The sequence below is a fragment of the Corythoichthys intestinalis genome, chromosome 22 (assembly GCF_030265065.1).
Source record: "Corythoichthys intestinalis isolate RoL2023-P3 chromosome 22, ASM3026506v1, whole genome shotgun sequence".
In the NCBI taxonomy this organism is placed as follows: domain Eukaryota; kingdom Metazoa; phylum Chordata; class Actinopteri; order Syngnathiformes; family Syngnathidae; genus Corythoichthys; species Corythoichthys intestinalis.
This window is the reverse complement of record NC_080416.1, coordinates 31,713,748-31,734,289: the sequence shown is the minus strand read 5'-3', so window position 1 is coordinate 31,734,289 and position 20,542 is coordinate 31,713,748. Positions and strand designations below refer to the sequence as shown.

At 42.0% G+C, this 20,542-nt stretch overlaps 1 protein-coding gene across 8 annotated transcripts in view; it reads left to right on the top strand.

Annotated features, from left to right (window-relative positions):
- lrrc71 (leucine rich repeat containing 71) overlaps window positions 1-7,818 on the top strand; it is a 46,684-nt gene extending 38,866 nt beyond the window's left edge. For all 8 annotated transcript variants that reach the window (XM_057828409.1, XM_057828405.1, XM_057828410.1 and 5 more), the window contains 3 exons: window positions 3,453-3,544; window positions 7,210-7,361; window positions 7,451-7,818. In XM_057828409.1, the coding sequence (XP_057684392.1) occupies window positions 3,453-3,544; window positions 7,210-7,344 (227 nt within the window). In that variant the 3' untranslated portion in view covers window positions 7,345-7,361; window positions 7,451-7,818. The remainder of the gene's footprint in view (window positions 1-3,452; window positions 3,545-7,209; window positions 7,362-7,450) is intronic.
- Window positions 7,819-20,542: the final 12,724 nt, after the last annotated feature.

Below are 20,542 nucleotides of genomic sequence, written 5' to 3'. Positions count from 1 at the left end.
TTCCCAGGCCAGCCGAGTGACATAGTGTCTCCAGCGTGTCCTGGGTCGACCCCGGGGCCTCCTGCCGGTGGGACATGCCCGGAACACCTCTCCAGGGAGGCGTCCAGGAGGCATCCGAACCAGATGCCCGAGCCACCTCAACTGGCTCCTCTCAACGCGGAGGAGTAGCGGCTCGACACCAAGCCCCTCCCGGATGACCGAGCTTCTCACCCTATCTCTAAGGGAGAGCCCGGACACCCTGCGGAGGAAACTCATTTCGGCCGCTTGTATCCGGGATCTTGTTCTATCGGTCACGACCCACAGCTCGTGACCATAGGTGAGGGTTGGAACGTAGATTGACTGGTAAATCGAGAGCTTCGCCTTTTGGCTCAGCTCCTTCTTCACCACAACGGACCGGTGCAGAGTCCGCATCACTGCAGATGCTGCACCGATCCGCCTGTCAATCTCCCGCTCCCTCCCACCCTCACTCGTGAACAAGACCCCAAGATACTTGAACTCCTCCACTTGGGGCAGGATCTCATCCCCGACCCGGAGAGGGCATGCCACCCTTTTCCGGCTGAGGGCCATGGTCTCCGATTTGGAGGTGCTGATCTTCATCCCAACCGCTTCACACTCGGCTGCGAACCTTCCCAGTGAGAGTTGGAGGTCATGGCTTGATGAAGCCAACAGCACCACATCATCTGCAAAAAGCAGAGATGCAATGCTGAGGTCACCAAACCGGAAACCCTCAACGCTTCGGCTGCGCCTAGAAATTCTGTCCATAAAAATTATGAACAGAATCGGTGACAAAGGGCAGCCTTGGCGGAGTCCAATCCTCACTGGGAACGAATTCGACTTACTGCCGGCAATGCGGACCAGACTCTGACACCAGTCGTACAGGGACCAAACAGCCCTTACCAAGGGGCTCGGTACCCCGTACTCCCGGAGCACCCTCCACAGGATTCCCCTAGGCACACGGTCGAACGCCTTCTCCAAATCCACAAAACACATGTAGACTGGTTGGGGGAACTCCCATGCACCCTCGAGGACCCTGCTGAGGGTGTAGAGCTGGTCCACTGTTCCACGGCCGGGACGAAAACCACACTGCTCCTCCTGAATCAGAGCTTCGACTTCCCGACGGACCCTCCTCTCCAGCACCCCTGAATAGACTTTACCAGGGAGGCTGAGGAGTGTGATTCCTCTATAATTGGAACACACCCTCCGGTCCCCCTTTTTAAAAAGGGGGACCACCACGCCGGTCTGCCAATCAAGAGGCACTGTCCCCGATGTCCACGCGATGTTGTAGAGGCGTGTCAGCCATGACAGCCCTACAACATCCAGAGCCTTTAGGAACTCCGGGCGGATCTCATCCACCCCCGGGGCCTTGCCACCGAGGAGCTTACCAACCGCCTCAGTGACTTCAACCCCAGAGATCGAAGAGCCCACCTCAGAGTCCCCAGACTCTGCTTCCTCAAAGGAAGGCGTGTCGGTGGAATTGAGGAGGGCTTCGAAGTATTCTCTCCACCGACTCACGACGTCCCGAGTCGAGGTCAGCAGTACACCATCTTCATTATACACAGTGTTAATAGTGCACTGCTTTCCTCTCCTCAGACGCCGGATGGTGGACCAGAATTACCTCGAAGCCGTCCGGAAGTCATTTTCCATGGTCTCACCGAACTCCTCCCATGTCCGAGTTTTTGCCTCGGCGACCGCCGAAGCCGCAGTCCGCTTGGCCAGCCGGTACCTGTCAGCTGCCTCCGGAGTCCCACAGGCCAAAAAGGCCCGATAGGCCTCCTTCTTCAGCTTGACGGCATCCCTTACCGCTGGTGTCCACCAGCGGGTTCGGGGATTGCCGCCACGACAGGCACCAACCACCTTACGGCCACAGCTCCGATCGGCCGCCTCAACAATGGAGGTGCGGAACATGGCCCACTCGGACTCAATGTCCCCCACCTCCCCCGGGACAAGGGGGAAGTTCTGCTGGAGGTGGGTGTTGAAACTCTTTCTGACAGGGGATTCTGCCAGACGTTCCCAGCAGACCCTCACAATACGTTTGGGCCTGCCAGGTCTGGCCAGCAACTTCCCCCGCCATCGGAGTCAACACACCACCAGGTGGTGATCAGTTGACAGCTCCGCCCCTCTCTTCACCCGAGTGTCCAAAACATGTGGCCACAAGTCCGATGACACGATTACAAAGTCGATCATTGAACTGCGGCCTAGGGTGTCCTGGTGCCAAGTGCACATATGGACATCCCTATGTTTGAACATGGTGTTCGTTATGGACAAACCGTGACGAGCACAGAAGTCCAATAACAGAACACCACTCGGGTTCTGATCGGGGGGGGGGGCGTTCCTCCCAATCACGCCCCTCCAGGTCTCACTGTCATTGCCCACGTGAGCGTTGAAGTCCCCCAGTAGAACGAGGGAGTCCCCAGAGGGGACGCTTTCCAGCACACCCTCCAAGGCCTCCAAAAAGGGTGGGTATTCTGAACTGCTGTTTGGTGCATAAGCGCAAACAACAGTCAGAACCTGTCCCCCCACCCGAAGGCGGAGGGAGGCTACCCTCTCGTCTACCGGGGTAAACCCCAACGTACAGGCACCAAGCCGGTGGGCAATAAGTATGCCCACACCTGCTCGGAGTCTCTCACCGTGGGCAACTCCAGAGTGGAAGAGAGTCCAACCCCTCTCGAGAGGATTGGTACCAGAACCCAAGCTGTGTGTGGAGGAGAGTCTGACTATATCTAGTCGGAACTTCTCTGCCTCACACACCAGCTCCCTGCCAGAGAGGTGACATTCCATGTCCCAATAGTTAGCTTCTGCAGCTGGGGGTTGGACCGCCAAGGCCCCCGCCTTTGGCTGCTGCCCAACTCTCTGTGCACCCGACCCCTTTGGCCCCTCCCACAGGTGGTGAGCCCATGGGAAGGGGAACCCATGTTGCCTTTTCGGGCTGTGTCTGGCCGGGCCCCATGGGGACAGGCCCGGCCACCAGACGCTTGCTCTCGAGCCCCACCTCCAGGCCTGGCTCCAGAGGGGGGCCCCGGTAACCCGCGTCCGGGCAAGGGAAACCTGAGTCCATTAATATTATTCATCATAAGGGGTCTTGTGAGCCATGCTTTGTCTGGCCCCTCACCTAGGACCTGTTTGCCATGGGTGACCCTACCAGGGGCTTAAAGCCCCAGACAACATAGCTCTTAGGATCATTGGGACACGCAAACCCCTCCACCACGATAAGGTGATGACTCACTCCATTTATTATGAAAGTATTTATCGGTTAAACATTTTCGGTGAAAATTAGAGGAAAACTTACCATGTCGATTTACAGTGTGTGCCCCTGAATCTTCTGCTTGTGCCTAAAAAATTTTAGGTTCTGGGCCACTGTGCTCTTAGTAAAATATTAGTCTGGAGCCCTGCAAATATGTTTTACATTGAAAATAGAGAAAGGTTACGTTAATGCAGTGTGTATGTCTGTGTAGGAAACAGGATAACGGAGGTATCACTACCTCAGTTCCTGACATCCTTGCAGATGCAGGAAGGAGGAAAAGGTCTGCTGCGTCTCTGTCTACAGGTGGGTTTTTCATGTATTATCATTAACAGGTGTGAAAGTGGCTAGAATTTCTTGCTGGAACTCCTTTCAGTACAACAGATTTTACACATGCATTAAACTACTGGATTACCTTTACTTTAACCCTTTAAGGTCTGGGCCTATTTTATCCAATTTTGTATGCCTTTGATGTTGCCTTCATATTCAAAGAAAAAAATGTTCACAATGGCCTGGTTGCGTCCCTTTTTTCGGGACACTATACCTTTCATGTCCAAACTGTGGGTTTCTTCATTGACCAATTTTAATCACCATTTTGGACCCAAAAAGACAAAAAAACAAAAAAACAAAATCTTTTGTCAAAATTTGTGATATTGATGTCCCATTGACAACCAAACATGCTCAACAGACCATTTTGAAGCATGAAAACATTTATTCAACTTGTTAGGATAGACATTCAACAGGAAAAAAGGCGACTGAATAGTTTTATATTTGATAATTCAACAGAATCAGCAGATATAGTCAGAGGCGTTTTTGTCCTTTCACATACTAAGCTCAAAACAGGATATATACAGTTGATCAACAGTGCAAAAAGTGAATATACACTATATACTGTATATAAAGAAAATAAAAATCGTTGTCTCGCCCACCCGTGCGGTATGGTCTCTTCTTTCAAACTCGGGTCCTCTACCAGAGGCCTGGGAGCTTGAGGGTTCTGCCCATGGTCTTAGCTGTCCCTAGGATTGCGCTCTTCTGAACGGAGACGTCGGACCTTGTTCCTGGTATCTGTTGGGGGTTACTGCCCCTACTGTCCCGATCACTACTGGCACCACTGTTGCCTTCACTCCCCACATTTTCTTCAACCCTTGATATTTCTCAAGCTCTTCGTGTTCTTTTTTCCTGATGTTGTCATCGCTCGGGATTGCTACATCTATCAGTACTGCTGTCTTCTGATGTTTATATCCACCACCACTATGTCAGGCTGGTTGGCCATCTTCAGTTTGTCTGTCTGCATCTGGAAGTCCCACAGAATTTTGGCTCGGTTGTTCTCGACCACCTTTGTCCTGTTTCTCTCTGTCTCTCTCTCTGTCTGTCTCTCTCTTTCTCTGTCTCTCTCTCTCTGTCTCTCTCTCTGTCTCTCTCTCTCTCTCTCTCTCTCTCTCTCTCTCCCTCTCTCTCTCTCATTGTGATGTAATTTTGTTTAAAGGTTGAAAATATGCGAGTGAATAATTTTTTAAGGTCGTTTTTTTTTTAACGAAATATTAGACATCAATTAATGATTCTAAGCTAAAAATGACAGACATTTTGAATAGAAAATATAATTAATTACCTTCGTTTTATGGCTGGGTTAAAGCAAAAGCGGTTGCGCGACGTCCGTAAACAGGGGTTTTCGGGGTAAAACGGACAGATTAAAAATAGTTTGGGGTCTTATTGCGCCATGAATCTGCTATGGCAGCATATAGACATATTGTTCTATCAAACACAACAGTTGTTTTGGCTTAAAATACAGCAGTTTATTTTAAAGAGGGGTGCAAAAGCAGAAACTGCTTTTTCAGCCTTGTCCGTGTATATATATATGTACAGATAGATAAATAAATAGATAGTAAGGGCGTAACGGTACATGTATTTGTATTGAACCGTTTCGGTACGTGGTGCTTGGTTCGGAACGGAGGCGTACTGAACGAGTTCTGACACAATGTAACCCTTACTTTTCGAGGCTGTGAGTCGATCGGGTTACAGTTTCTTTGGGTATATTATATTTACTCTGTCTTCTCCACTATAATGACTGGACCAGCACGGTAGGACAGTATAACCCAGAAACGTCAACGGCGCGACAACGTGGCCGCCGCGAGAACGCAGTTAAACGCGGGCGTTAAAGTCAATCAGCCAATGCACACCAGTTGCAGTGCGGCCGCGTGTTTGATGCGTCCCAGAAGCGGCTCAACACGCCGCACGCGAAAAGAACGGCAGTTTATTATTATATTACGCGAGACGCGACCCTCCTGCGTCAATACTACTACTGGTAGCTAGGATCGGGAAGGCCTGAAGTCCTTCGTGTAAAAATATCGTGGATCCAGTTGATTTTCAAACTAATATGCAATCGTAACCCACTTTTTGAGACCATCAGATCTCTTGAGTGGTAGATCGGGGCACAGTTGACTTGTCTTTGTTGATTTACTGCTGTCTTCTCTGCTATAATAATAACCAACACGGCCCCGTGTTCAATACAAAACCCTCCTACCACAACAAAACAAGTAGGGACTAATATTCACATAGGAACTAAAGTTATACAACATGAAATATACAATATAAATGAATACTACATCACATTTGTAAAATATAAACACATAATAAAATAAATAATAGCCCATTTAAATAAAATAAATTGAAATGAGCTGAAACACCTGTAATTAAATAATAAGAATAAAACACAGATCCTGCTTACACAATTAAATTTATGAATTTCTGTGTGGCGCTTTAACTTGAGAAAATCTACCAATAAAGCTTTTGAAAACTGTTCATAAGAAAAAAAGATGATTCATTGAGGCATTTCATTTGTAAAATACATGTTAAAATCTTTGCCATTGGTATTGCTTTTCTCTTTAGCACAGGACTTCTTTTTTCTTCTTTCTTTAAGAAAGAAAGCTGACCAATACGCGGGGTCTGAAAGGCAAATTATTGTTGGATTATCTTTAAATACCCGCTACTTTTTGAGCAGAATTCTAGGTTAGTATAGGCTAATGTTCCTATTGTTGAAAGCACAAAGGTGTGTAATAAACAAGTAGCACATTTATATTTTGCATTTTGTTTTCTTACTGTACCGAAAATGAACCGAACCGTGACCTCAAAACCGAGGTACGTACCGAACCGAGATTTTTCTGTACCGTTACACCCCTAATAGATAGATAGATAGATAGATAGATAGATAGACAGATAATCTGAATAAATACATCGAACAATTTTTTTTTTTTTTTTTGCGCTACCTTGCGGTCTTTCACTTATCGCGGCTTGTTCTGCTCCCCATTAACCACGAAAAATGAGGGATCACTGGATATATTTTAATTAATGTTTTTTAAAGTTTTAAACATGTTACTGTCCCATCGAATTATTGTTAAACATGAATAAATTAGAAGAAAAATGCTTGTCTTTATTAAATGCTTAATTGAGCGAGTCTATTCAAATCTGCTCAAACTGCTCACTTACATACAATGAGTTGCCACAGCACCTGTTTAACAAGGTAAAGGATGATTGACGCATGCGTCACTTTTTGAAGTTCGTAACTCTGGCAGAAACAAATATATTCATCTGTCAATCATCGTTAACGTTAATAAGCAACTCCAGCGCACATGCTCTGCCTGACAAACAATAAGCAGGGAGAGGGAACTACGCGATCGGCTCGGGACAGCTCATCTGTATTTTTTGTTGTTTTTTTTTAATTGAAATTTTAATTGAAAAAAAATCTGTGATGGACTGAGGGCGTAAAGTTTGAAGCGCGAAGTAGCGAGGGATCACTGTATCATTTAATCACATTTCAGATCATTTAATTTTAATTTGGATTCATGTAATGCTTGACTGGAGGAAATAGTGCCTGATTACGGGTGAAGTGAGCCTTACTGATAAGCCATCACAAGAATGGAATGTGCTATTTGAGATGGATATTTATTCATTTTTGGTCTTTCTGACTTTCTTAGAGAAACCACTTTGCTTTAGAGTGTGAGCCCTATATAAAATTAAAGGAACTGATGACACTCAGGGACCCTTTGAACAAAAAAACTGAAGAGGAGCCTGAAGAAGAAGCCGAGGGTTCACAATCTTCAGACAGTTAAAGACTGCAAACAAGCAAGTAAGCTGATTCAGATTTCAATAAGATTCTTTTACATTTGAGTCACTTTAAATCAAATTTGACTGAGTGCTATTGTGTTTCTCTTAAAGGAAAGCAACTATTCCTCTCTGTCGCTCTCTTCTTGTTTATTTTTTGTATTATTGTATTTTTGTTTTTGTATTGTACAAAAGGAGTAGAATATTTTCACTTATGACTACTGATTTTAATGATGTTGTGTATTATAATAGTTACTTATTCCGAGTTATTTACTGTATCATATATAGCTTACTTATGTGAATAAGTATTTTTAATGAGTTCCACTCATATCTGAGTCCAGTAATGTTTGAAATATTCCCCCTTTTCCAAACCTGATACTGTTTTATGAAACCGCAGTTATGTAACATACTTTTGCGTTATCATGCAGTCCTGATTTTGTATATTTTTTTCTTTTAAAAGAAAATTTCTGTACAAATGTATTGTGAATAAATATTACCAGAAATGAGTGGCGTTGTCTTCATAGTAACTGGCAATTTCTACTCGCTAGATGGCGACAAATTACCGTTTGTGTAGCCAAGCACCTTCTGTTATGCAGTGCACTTTCAAACAGTGCAAACATTTTCTCCTTAGTTGTTATGCTTACAAGTAGCCATTTTACATCATTAAAAAGGACTTTGTAAATAATTTATTAGTAGAATATTTACACTAAGCAACGTTATCCTTACATAAATCTTAAGAATAGCAAATTTATTTCCACAACTAAAGCAATTTGGCTCACGATGGCTTTAAAGGGACACAGACAATACACAGAGATGATAACTGAGAAATGAATATTGAATGGAATCACTTGGAGTTTTGACAAAACAGAGCACAATGACGTGACTTATAACAGAATGACTTTATGTGCTGTTTCCAAATGCAGTGAGGCAAATAAGTATTTAGTCAACCACTAATTTTGCAAGTTCTCCCACTTGAAAATATTAGAGAGGCCTGTAATTGTCAACATGGGTAAACCTCGCCCATGAGAGAAAGAATGTGGAAAAAAAGCCAGAAAATCACATTGTTTGATTTTTAAAGAATTTATTTGCAAACCATGGTGGAAAATAAGTATTTGGTCAATACAAAAAGTTCATCTCAATACTTTGCTATGTACCCTTTGTTGGCAATAACGGAGGCCAAACGTTTTCTGGAACCCTTCACAAGCTTTTCACACACTGTTGCTGGTATTTTGGCCCATTCCTCCATGCAGATCTCCTCTAGAGCAGTGATGTTTTGGGGCTGTCGTTCGGCAACACGGACTTTCAACTCCCTCCACAGATTTTCTATGGGGTTGAGATCCGGAGACTGGCTAGGCCACTCCAGGATCTTGAAATGCTTCTTACGAAGCCACTCCTTTGTTGTCCTGATGGAAGGAGATTTTCACACAAAATCTCTCAGTACATGGCCCCATTCATTCTTTCCTTTACACAAATCAGTCGTCCTGGTCCCTTTGCAAAAAAACAGCCCCAAAGCATGATGTGTCCACCCCCATGCTTCACAGTGGGTATGGTGTTCTTCGGATGCAATTCAGTATTCTTTCTCCTCCAAACACGAGAACCTGTGATTCTACCCAAAAGTTCTATTTTGGTTTCATTTGACCATAACACATTCTCCCAGTCCTCTTCTGGATCATCCAAATGCTCTCTAGCGAACCGCAGACGGGGCTGGACGTGTACTTTCTTCAGCAGGGGGACACGTCTGGCAGTGCAGGATTTGAGTCCGTGGTGGCGCATTGTGTTACTGATAGTAGCCTTTGTTACTATGGTCCCAGCTCTCTCTAGGTCATTCACTAGGTCCCCTCTTGTGGTTCTGGGATTTTTGCTCACCGTTCTTGTTATCATTTTGACGCCATGGGGTGAGATCTTGCATGGAGCCCCAGATCGAGGGAGATTATCAGTGGTCTTGTATGTCTTCCATCTTCTAATAATTGCTCCCGCGGTTGATTTCTCTACACCAAGCGTTTTACCTACTGCAGAGTCGGTCTTCCCAGCCTGGTGCAGGTCTACAATTTTCTCTCTGGTGTGTTTCGACAGCTCTTTGGTCTTGGCCATAGTGGAGTTTCGAGTGTGACTGACTGAGGTTGTGGACAGGTGTCTTTTATACCGATAATGAGTTAAAACAGGTGCCATTAATACAGGTAACGAGTGGAGCCTCGTTAGACCTCGTTAGAAGAAGTTAGACCTCTTTGACAGCCAGAAATCATGCTTGTTTGTAGGTGACCAAATACTTATTTTCAACTCAAATTTGGAAATAAATTATTTAAAAATCAAACAATGCGATTTTCTGTTTTTTTCCCCCACATTCTGTCTCTCAATGTTGAGGTTTACCCATGTTGACAATAACAGGCCTCTCTAATCTTTTCAAGTAGGAGAACTTGCACAATCAGTGGTTGACTAAATACTTATTTGCCCCACTGTACCTACAGCTTTTTACTTTGAATGGTACAAAATGTTATTTGGTCAGAAATGCAGTTTCCGGGTGTAAAAAGTGAGTTTATATACACAAGGGATCCTCCATTGTCAAAGGCTTACAAATGAACAAATATTGCAGTCATTCACATTGAACCTGAGAGCAGCATGTCACTTTTAACGGACTCAGTATATCACTTGAATTGTAAAATGAGCATCAATAAGTGCATCTCCATTCTCCAGGCTTGTAAATGTCACTGTACAACATGTGATGCAATAAGTCGTCGATTATCTGTTGCAGCTGTCATAGTCATTATGTTGAGAAGTTGCGCAACTGTATTTGTAGCTCACGCAACATTTCCAGCAGGAGCTCTTGAACAAAGCAACTCCAGTGGTGAACTAATAAAGACAATAACATTAAACACCAGTGGGCGCATCGGATTAAAAACACAGGACGAAGTGCGTCTTATGACTTGCTTAGCCAACATGCAGATCTCAACACTACTGAACGAGGGCTCAGTAGTGATGAGCGATAAAATCCAGAGGGAAATAAGGTCCAAATCTTGGCCAATTCAACAAGGAAAACGGCAGCTATTAGTGGCACCAGTCCAGTGGTGAAAACGAACGCTGATTAATAAGCTAGCCGACTAATCGCGAGCTAATTTGGGGGGACAATCGCAGAGCCCGCACCGTTTACCGTTTCTCTGCCCTCTTGAAATGTTAACTGGCGTTCACCCCCGCTTCCCACCGTGAAAGCCACGCTCGAAACAAACAGAAAATAGCGCTGATGTGAGTCCGAGTGCAACAAAAGTTGGCGGACCGCACATATACTGTAGTATAATGAAATACCAAATATGCATAGCAATTGGAGATTATTTAATTCGACCTATTAAATAACACAATTAAATGACAAGTAATATACTGAATTTAGCATCAATGCTGAGAGGTGGCGGACGAGACTGTTACGTGACAAAAAAAAAAAAAAAAAAAGAGAAAAAACAGGACGAGTCAAGCGTCGTGAAGTTGAAATTACGTAAATTGGGTACATTGTGACCCGGGGACTACCTGTACATGGAACAATAATTTTATTCACTTTTTGGAAAAAAACATTTTAAACATGAAAAGCAGCATTAATATTTAACATACTCAACATTATCTCATTCTCTCTTACTTCAGAAAAGAAGGATTCACCGATTGCAGTGCTTTGTGAACAGGGGCCATTCAAATTAGAGGTGGGGCCGGTGCCCCTGTGCCCTACCCCTTAAATCACCAGTGGAGAAAACATTGAATAATTTCTGCATGAAAGGGTTCATTTAAATTTTTGACGTGATAGAGCAGTAGCGCAGGAAGTGGGATGCTGAGGGTACTTCAGCACCCCTGGTCTTGAGGAGAAAAAAAGTGTTGTGGTAGATGTTTCCCATCCATCCAACAGCAGCTTTAGCAGGGAAGCCCAGTCTTCACACTCCCCAGCCAATTTTTTTGTATAGAATAAATAAATAAAACATATTGAAGAAACTATGCATTTCACTTTGAGGACTAAATACAGTACACATATTTTTAATAATACCACCTGACACCTTGCTTGCAATCGGGTCACGTTAAATAAAGTGCTATTGGAATGGAAAAATTAACTGTTGACAGAGGAGGCGTTAACATGACACAAAAAAGAATTAGCAATTTTTTTTCTTTACAAAAGCAGCGGCATTTGCTTAAACTCAATTCGAGGTCGAAAGTGAAGATGATTGTCCTTTGTTGTCTTCAAATAGGTAAGACATGCTTGCATTGTAGTCAAATTATTGTTTGTTGTTGCTGTTGAGCTGCTGTCTTGCCGAGCGCTGCTGGATATTTGTGTGCAATTTATTTTAGTGTTGTAAAACTAGGCTCATTGGCCCTTTTATTTTTTAAATGTGTTGTATGTCATGCACTGTCTAGTTCAGGGGTGTCCAAGTCCGGTCCTCAAGAGCCCCTATCCAGCTTGTTTTCCATGTCTCCCTCCTTGAACACACCTGAATCAAATGATCAGCTCATCAGCAAGCTCTGCAGGAGCCTGAAAATGATCCTGATTATTTGAGTCAGGTGTGTTGGAGGAGGGAGACATGGAAAACAAGCTGGATAGGGGCTCTCGAGGACTGGACTTGAGCACCCCTGGTCTAGTTGATGGGATTTGCATTATAATACATAGATACTTTTATTTTTAATACAAAAACTCCAACACATACTGTAGGTGAAATACAACACTGTCTTTGTAGTAGCCTAGTAGTAGTACGTAAACTATCCAGAATGTGTCTGTACTGCCATTGTGCATGCCTTGTATGGAAAAAGCGCATTCGCATGACAAAATTAATCCGAAACCGCTGTTTTTGGATGGGGAAAAAGTAAAAAAGATCCCCAGAACCCTCTTCTGTGAGTGACATCCAGCACCCCTGAACCTAGGCTTATTGGCCATTTTATTTTTCACATGTATTTGTGTGTCATTGCACCATCTAGTAGCGAGGATTTGCATTATAATACACATACACTTTTCTTGAATGAAATGTTTATTGTCATCATCATCGGTATCATTGACAGTTACAAAATGTGGGATAGTTTGGCCAAAGAAAGAGAATCATTGACTGTCACAAAATATGGACGGTCTCCCAGTTGAAGCCTGGGACTGTGTGCTTTGGTCAGATGAGACCAAGGTTGAGCTTTTTGGCAACAAACACTCTAAGTGGGTCTGGCGTGCCATGAAAGATGCGCATGCTGAAAAGCACCTCATACCCACTGTGAAGTATGGGGATGGGTCAGTGATGCTGTGGGGCTGTTTCGCTTCCAAATCCCCTGGGAACCTTGTTAGGGTGCATGGCATCATGAATGCTTTGAAATACCAGGACATTTTATATCAAAATCTGTTGCCCTCTACCCGAAAGCTGAAGATGGGTCGTCACTGGGTCTTTCAGCAAGACAATGACCCTAAACATATGGCCAAATCTACACAGAAATGGTTCACCAGACACAAAATCAAGCTCCTCCCATGGCCATCTCAGTCCCTAGACCTTGTCTTGTTGGCAAAAGGGGGTTGTACAAAGTATTAAAACCAGGTGTGCTAATAATTGTGACACACATTATTTGATGTCAAATAATTATTTCTTTATGTGGGATTTTCCCCCCCACTGAATAAATACACTTGTATTGAACGTTGGATTTTTCTCTTTTTTTCCCATTAAGGTCCCATATTATTTGAATAAAAAAATATATATATATATATATATTAGAAGCTAAAAAACGCATCTTAACCAGGGGTGCCAATAATTATGGAGGGCACTGTATAAGACATGCCCCAACCCAAAGTATAATTAAAAAAAAAACTTATGTACAGTGGTCTGAAAAAGTATCTGAACCTTTTGGGATCCCTCACATTTCTGCATAAAATTACCATCAAATGTGATCTGATGATTGTCAAATCACGCAGATGAAAACACAAACTATTAAATGTGAGTGCTCACTTACTTATTTTTCCCCCTTCTGTCATTGTTTGCATACTGTACTATCCTCATTAAAATATGAAAACCTACAAATGTTTGGGTGCTTTTAGTTAAAGCAGACACGTTTTTCATCTGTGTGATTTTGACAAAGATCAGATCACATTTGATGGTGATTTCACGCAGAAATCTGAGAAATTCCAAAAGGTTCAGCTAATTTTTCATACCACTGTATATGTATATATGTTCTTTTTACACACTTCAAATGTAATAAGCATAAATTTTGAGCATGTTGCTTTCCCACCAAATTATTTTTAAAGAAGAATAAAGTATAAAAATGCTTGTCTTTATTAAATGCTTCATTGAATGAGTCCACTCATCTCCGCTCAATCTCCTCACTTACACACAATGAGTTGCCACAGCAATTGTTTAACAAGTTAAACGATGATTGACGCATGCGGCACTTTGATGCTGAGGCTTCAGGGAATCTGAAAAACACGATGTTTACTCACTTTCTCGTAAGTCCAACGGTCCCACAGTTGTCGCACACTTGTTATGGCTGATCTCGGGGTGTACAGGAACTTTCTGAAACCCAAAAAGGCTCACACGCCTCTCCCTGTTGCAGCTACCAAACCCTGCAGTCGTTTGGCTGGCGTGATGCCAAAATAAACAAATCAATCTGCAAAATCAGGACGTCACATTCGCATTTGTCCTAAACCCAAGACTGGAGTCGGAAGTGACTCATTTTCATGGCGCGGGATTAAAAAATTGAATATTGAAAAGGATCGCGTCCACACACATCCAAGCGGTCCATTTCATTCAGGAGCATAAAACATCGCGTGAAATATGAAATAAACCTGCTTTTTGGTGTCATACGCACTTTAAGTAAAATTTTTGGCTATTCTACCCACATCTGTTAGATCCTCAGCACCCCCAGCTGTGAGTGACTTCCAGCGCCCCTGTGATAGAGAAAAACCGAGATCCGTTTTGTATTCCAAAAATGAGTAATAAACAGGTTTCACATTAAAACAAGGGCGTAAGTTTGCATAGGGACCGTAGGGACGTAACACTGCCAACTTATCAGGATGCTCAAATTGTCTCACCAACTTTTAAGCAAAATTTTTTGTATTATATAATGAGTTCAGTTATATAGGTAATTTAGATTGCCTTCGCATATGTTGTAAGGATAGAATTGACCCTACCCTTATTAAGTGAATTACTTTCATTATGTTCAGACTTACATATACCCCTTTTCACTTGCTGAATCTGCCAGTCCATTCCCCCCCCCCCCTCAAACGCACATTTGATTGGCTGATGACTACAACCCCCACATTCACACATTCCCGACAGAAACACATGTCAACATGCTGCCTCCTCTGCCCCCTTTGAAGAGGAGGGTCATTTGTAGCTATTTTTTTTTCGGCCAGCAGTAGCAGCCACTGTCAATAATGTAAAAAGATGCCAATGTTGTGCAGGTGGGGAACACCTCACTAATTTTGCTACTGAAAGTCCGACCTGCCTCAGAGTTAGCATTACATTAAACTGTGTGAACTTGTTAACCTGTAAAAGTCGAGTAAAAAGCTGCTAAGAGCTAAGATACTTCCTGTATGTTTTCTACTGTTAACTTTAATTGAACTGTGAATTTTGTACATTTATTCATTAATTAAAATGTATTTATTTTCAGGATCATGCAAAAAATATATTTTTATTTGCAGGCTAACTACATTTTTAACCCCCCCCCCCCCCCCAAAAAAAAAAAAAAAAAAAAACCACTTCATATGAAGCAAGCATTTTGAAAAATGATTTCCATGAAAATAATTTAACTTTTTTTCATTTTTATGTAGGAACCAGCTATTTTTTTAGAAACGTACCCAATCTGTTTGGTCCTATTCATACCTGTCAACCCGAGGCCGTTGGCAATCTTACAAATAGTGACGTATGCCCTTACAAATGAGTGACTAATCTTACAACGTTGTACTGTATATAGCGTGCAATATGAAACAAAAATAAAAATCTATTTTTAAAATAATATGAATTTATTGTTAAAATTTTGTCACATATAACCTGGTGCAAACAAAGAACAATATCTACAGCTACATCATGATTACTAAAATTTAACAGTAACATCTGTTATAATTGTATGTAGCACTTTTGGCAATTTTTATCATGTCTTGATGGCTACACTTCAGCCCGCAATTCAGTTTGATTCGAAGGTAGTTCGTTAGTGTGTCCAATTATTAATTAAAAAGGTCTATTGATAAAATTAACTTACCGATGCAATCTTTGAGTCAGGGAACATTTCAATTCAATTCAATTCAGTTTTATTTGTATAGCCCTAAATCACAACAAGGTTGTGTCAAAGGGCTTTGCAGAGGCAATATGATACACAATCAGAAACAGCAAATGAAGCAACAAAGATGAATAAATAAAGTTCAAGTCCTGGGCATCCCCCATCCTTAGACCCTCCATGTTGGCAAGGAAAAACTCCAAAAACTCCAGAGTCTTTGGGAGAAAATGAGAAATCTTTGGGAATATCACAGTCAGGAGAGATCCACTCCCAGGACAGATAGACAGGAAGCCCCAGGCTGCTAATGGGAATTAGCAGGCGAAGTTACAGTCCGTAAAGATGCAGTGGAGTAAAGGAACAAGAAGCGGTCCATCTAGCCCAGACATGTTCAAAGTCCGGCCCGGGGGCCAAATGCGGCCCCTGGTCAAATTTCATCCGGCCCCCAGCATCTGTCATAAAATCAATAACGTCTGGCCCACACGCAGACTTAATAAATTGGTCAGCAGTACTGCTACCAGCATATGAAGTATCTTACACACTAAATGCTGCTCCTCATTTACCCACAAAAAGGCAGCAGCACTCTAAGCAACATTACCCGGCGTGACCCTTTACTCCCAATTTTCTAAAATGGCGACAATCAACACAAAAAAGAAAATTAACTGCGACGGCTGACGCGTCAAGGATCGGTGGAAATTTGACTATTTCTTCACTAAATTACGCAACAACTGTTTCTGCCTCATTTGCAAAGAGACAGTCGCTATTTCTAAAGAGTTCAATGTGAGGCGATATTACCAAACAAGACAGGCTGACATGTACGACAAGATTACAGGGAAGACACGTAGCGAGAAATTAAAGCAACTTGAAGCTAATTTCACAGCAGCAGTATTTCGCAAGAGCCCGAGAATCGAAACAGAACATCATAAAGGCTAGTTGCGAGTTGGTGAAATTTATTAAAAAAATAATAAAGCAAATGTGAAACAAAGAATGGCTTGCTAAAGTTTGCTTAAACATATTGTTCTAAGTAAAGGATGTCAGCCAAGGTCGGTCCCCCACATTTTAACCACACCAAATCTGGCCCCCATTGCAAAAAGTTTGGACTGATCAAGCCAGATGAGACGGGGGTAGCAACGAGGACGTCCACCAAGCCAGGGGTCCAGACAGTCAGGAGGCTACAGCTGAAAAACTCTGGGGAGGGGGGAAAGGGGACACCGGGTGACTAGTGATGAAGAGACTAGACAACTAGATATTAACATTGGAAAATAGAAATAAAGTAAGACAAGTGGTGGGTAGAGTGAGAAAAAGGAGATCGAATTCAGTGGCTTTACTTCCCCCAGTATTATAGCTTCTAGTGCAGCTTAGACTCAACTGTGAGTCTACTCCGACTTCAACTAGCCTGACCATAAGCTTTGTCGAATAGGATCGTTTTTAATCTAATCTTAAATGTGCAGACTGTCTCTTTAATATTAGCTGGAAGCTGATTCCATAAAACGGGCTTGGTGGCTAAAGGCTCTAGCTCCGATAGTACTTTTAGAAACCCTGGGAACTTCCAATAGACCTGCATTCTGAGAGCGGAGTGTTCTGTTGGGGCGGTATGGAACCAGAGCATCGGTGAGATAAGATGGCCCCAACCCATTAATGTTCTTAAATGTAAGAAGGAGGATTTTAAATTTAATTATAAACTCGACTGGAAGCCAGTGAAGGGCCTGGAGCACAGGGGTGATGTACTCTCTTCTATTGGTTCCTGTTAAAAGTCTTGCTGCTGTGTTTTGGACTAGCTGAAGACCTTTTAGAGGACTTTTAGGACAAGCTGCAAGTAGGGAGTTACAGTAATCCAATCTCGATGTAACGAACGTGTGAATTAATTTTTCTGCATCGCTTTTAGATAAAATATTTCTAATTTTGGCTATGTTGCGCAGGTGAAAGAAGGCAGTTCTGCAGGTTTGTTTAATGTGAGTTTTAAACGATAAGTCAGGGTTGAATAAAATTCCTAGGTTTTTAACTGTGTTGCTGGAGGCTACACTTACATTGTCCAGAGTGACTATCTGGGCAGCTAAAGAGTCTCTCACACTTTCTGGCATTTCTTTTGTTAATTCTGAGAAGTGATATGCAATAGTTGCGGGCAAATTGTGTTCGGCAACAAATTGGCAGTATAAAATTTCCGCTTTCATCAATTTTCATTCTGCAGAGTTCATCTTTATGACCAGTGTTATTAATCTTACTTTTAAAAAGTAATTAATTAGTTACAAATGACTTCTTCCAAAAGGTAATTGAGTTAGTTACCTAAAAGTAAGAGTAATTAGTTACTTGGAAAAGTAACCCTGTGTTACCTTTCGTGTTTTTTTTTTTTTTTTTTTTACATTTTGTCGAAAAAACAAAAATTATAGTAACCTTTGCTATGTTTGGAAGTCATTTAATGTTGTGAATCAACCATTAAAGTTGTCAAAATTGGTCACATTTTTGCATTAGTTGCCTTCTGTCTACTTTCGACATGGGAAAGTTTTAAAACTGTTTCATCAATTAAAGATAGATTCAAGTCAAGATTTTGCCGATTTAGGAGTATTTTAGATGAAAAGTTACTTCGCTAGGAAAATACACTACAACAGAGCCTTTCTGAGAAGTCTACTGCTTCAAAATGGCGACTGTTCACGAGTCTGTCATTTGGCATGTAGTTCTATATGCATGTGATTTCTAGGCATAGATTGTAGGCTGTTGGCCACAGTCAGGAAATATTGGAGCCATCTAGGCTAGCATCGCCTTTGCTACAGCGTCATGACAAACACTCTTCTCTCTCCATGGCTCTGACTTTTCTCGCGTCATTCAACCAGCGTAGTAACACATAGTAACGCACATTGTCTCGTTGGCGAAACATTGACAAAATCCGACCGGAGAAATAAAAACGTACTGCACGAAAAACGTACAGATTTTGAACGTACGGCGTACACATTTAAAAATCAGAGCTCACTTGTACAAATTACGCTGAAATCGTACAACTTGACAGGTATGTTTATTCATGTCCCGTCCCTAGCAAACAGTGATGCAGGTTATGCTGTTATAGCGTCCCTACCAATGTTGAGACCAAACCTACGCCCTTGTATTAAAACAAAAAATGTTTGCGTTCCCCAGTGTTAATATTCCTTAATTGATTCCTTATTTCGGCCACAACACAGCACCGAGACCGCGCTTATCAAAGTCCTAAATGATACTCGTCAGAATACCGATGGAGGCAAATCATCTGTTCTGCTACTATTGGATCTCAGCACCACATTCGACACAGTTGATCACAACATACTACTCAGCAGATTAGAACAGTGGGTAGGGCTTACTGACACTGTTCTTCAGTGGTTCACGTCTTATTTACATGATAGGGATTTCTTTGTGTCAATCGGGAACCATCAGTCAGAACGAACCAAATTCACGTGTGGAGTCTCTCAAGGGTCAATTCTTGGACCACTCTTATTTAACATCTATATGCTTCCCCCAGCTCAGATTATGGAACAGTATGACATCTCCTATCACACCTATGCAGATGACACACAACTCCACATTTCTGTGTCCCCACATGATTATAGTCCCTTAGTCTCCATGAGTAAATGCATTCATCAAATCAATGAATGGATGTGCCATAATTTTCTCCAGTTAAATGTGGAGAAGACAGAAGTGATCACTTTTGGGCCAAAAAAGGAAAGGTCAAAGATAAGAAGGAACCTTAGCACAATTTCACTTAAAGCTACAAATCAAGTCAGAAACCTTGGTGTTATTATTGACTCAGACCTAAAATATGATAGCCATTTAAAGTCCGTCACTAAATCTGCTTTTTACCACCTCAAAAATAGAGCCAGAATTAAGGGGCTTCTGACTCAACAAGGCATGGAAAAACTTATGCATGCATTCATTTTCAGCAGATTGGACTATTGCAATGGTATATTTACAGGTCTTGATTAAAAAAAAAAAAAATCAGTCAGGAAGCTGCAGTTAGTACAGAATGCTGCAGCCAGAGTCCTCACAAATACAAGGAAACTGGACCACAATACACAGGTTTTGAAATCGTTACACTGGCTTCCATTGAGTCAAAGGAAAGACTATAAAATACTACTGCTCGTCTACAAAACACTTAATGGCCCTGGACCAAAATACATGCTTGATTTGTTAGATTCCTATGAAACATCTCGACCACTAAGGTCATCTGGAACCGGTCTCCTGTATGTTAAGAACAAGAACCAAGCAGGATGAGGCAACATTTAGTTATTATGCTCCTCACCTCTGGAACAAGTCAAGGTCTGAAGTATGCTCAAACTGTTAGCTCCTTTAAATCAGGGCTAAAAACGCTTTTGTTTAGCACTGCATATCCATAACGGTCTATATATTTCATTCTATTTGCTTTCTATTCTTATCTCCATTGCTGATTTCAGTTATTAACAGGAGTAGTAGTATTTGTTTTATTCGTGATTAAATGCGATTTTTATGTATAATTTTAGTTCCTATTTCGATTGTCTTTTTTTTTTTTTTTTTTTATGTTCTATTGATTTTGACTAGGGCTGTCAAAATTATGGCGTTAACGGGCGGTAATTTTTTTTTTAAATTGATCACGTTAAAATATTAGACGCAATTAACGCACATGCCCCGCTCAAACAGATTAAAATGACAGCACAGTGCAATGTCCACTTGTTACTTGTGTTTTTTTGTCACCCTCTGCTGGCGCTTGGGTGCGACTGATTTTATGGGCTTAAGCACCCATGAGCATTGTGTAATTATTGACATCAACAATGGCGGGCCACTAGTTTATTTTTTGATTGAAAACTTTACAAATCGTATTAAAATGAAAACATTAAGAGGGGTTTTAATATAAAATTTCTATGACTTATACTATAACTAACATTTATCGTTTAAGAACTACATGTCTTTCTATCCATGGATCGCTTTAACAGAATGTTAATAATATTAACGCCATCTTGTTGATTTATTGTTATAATAAACAAATACAGTACTTATGTACCGTATGTTAAATATCCA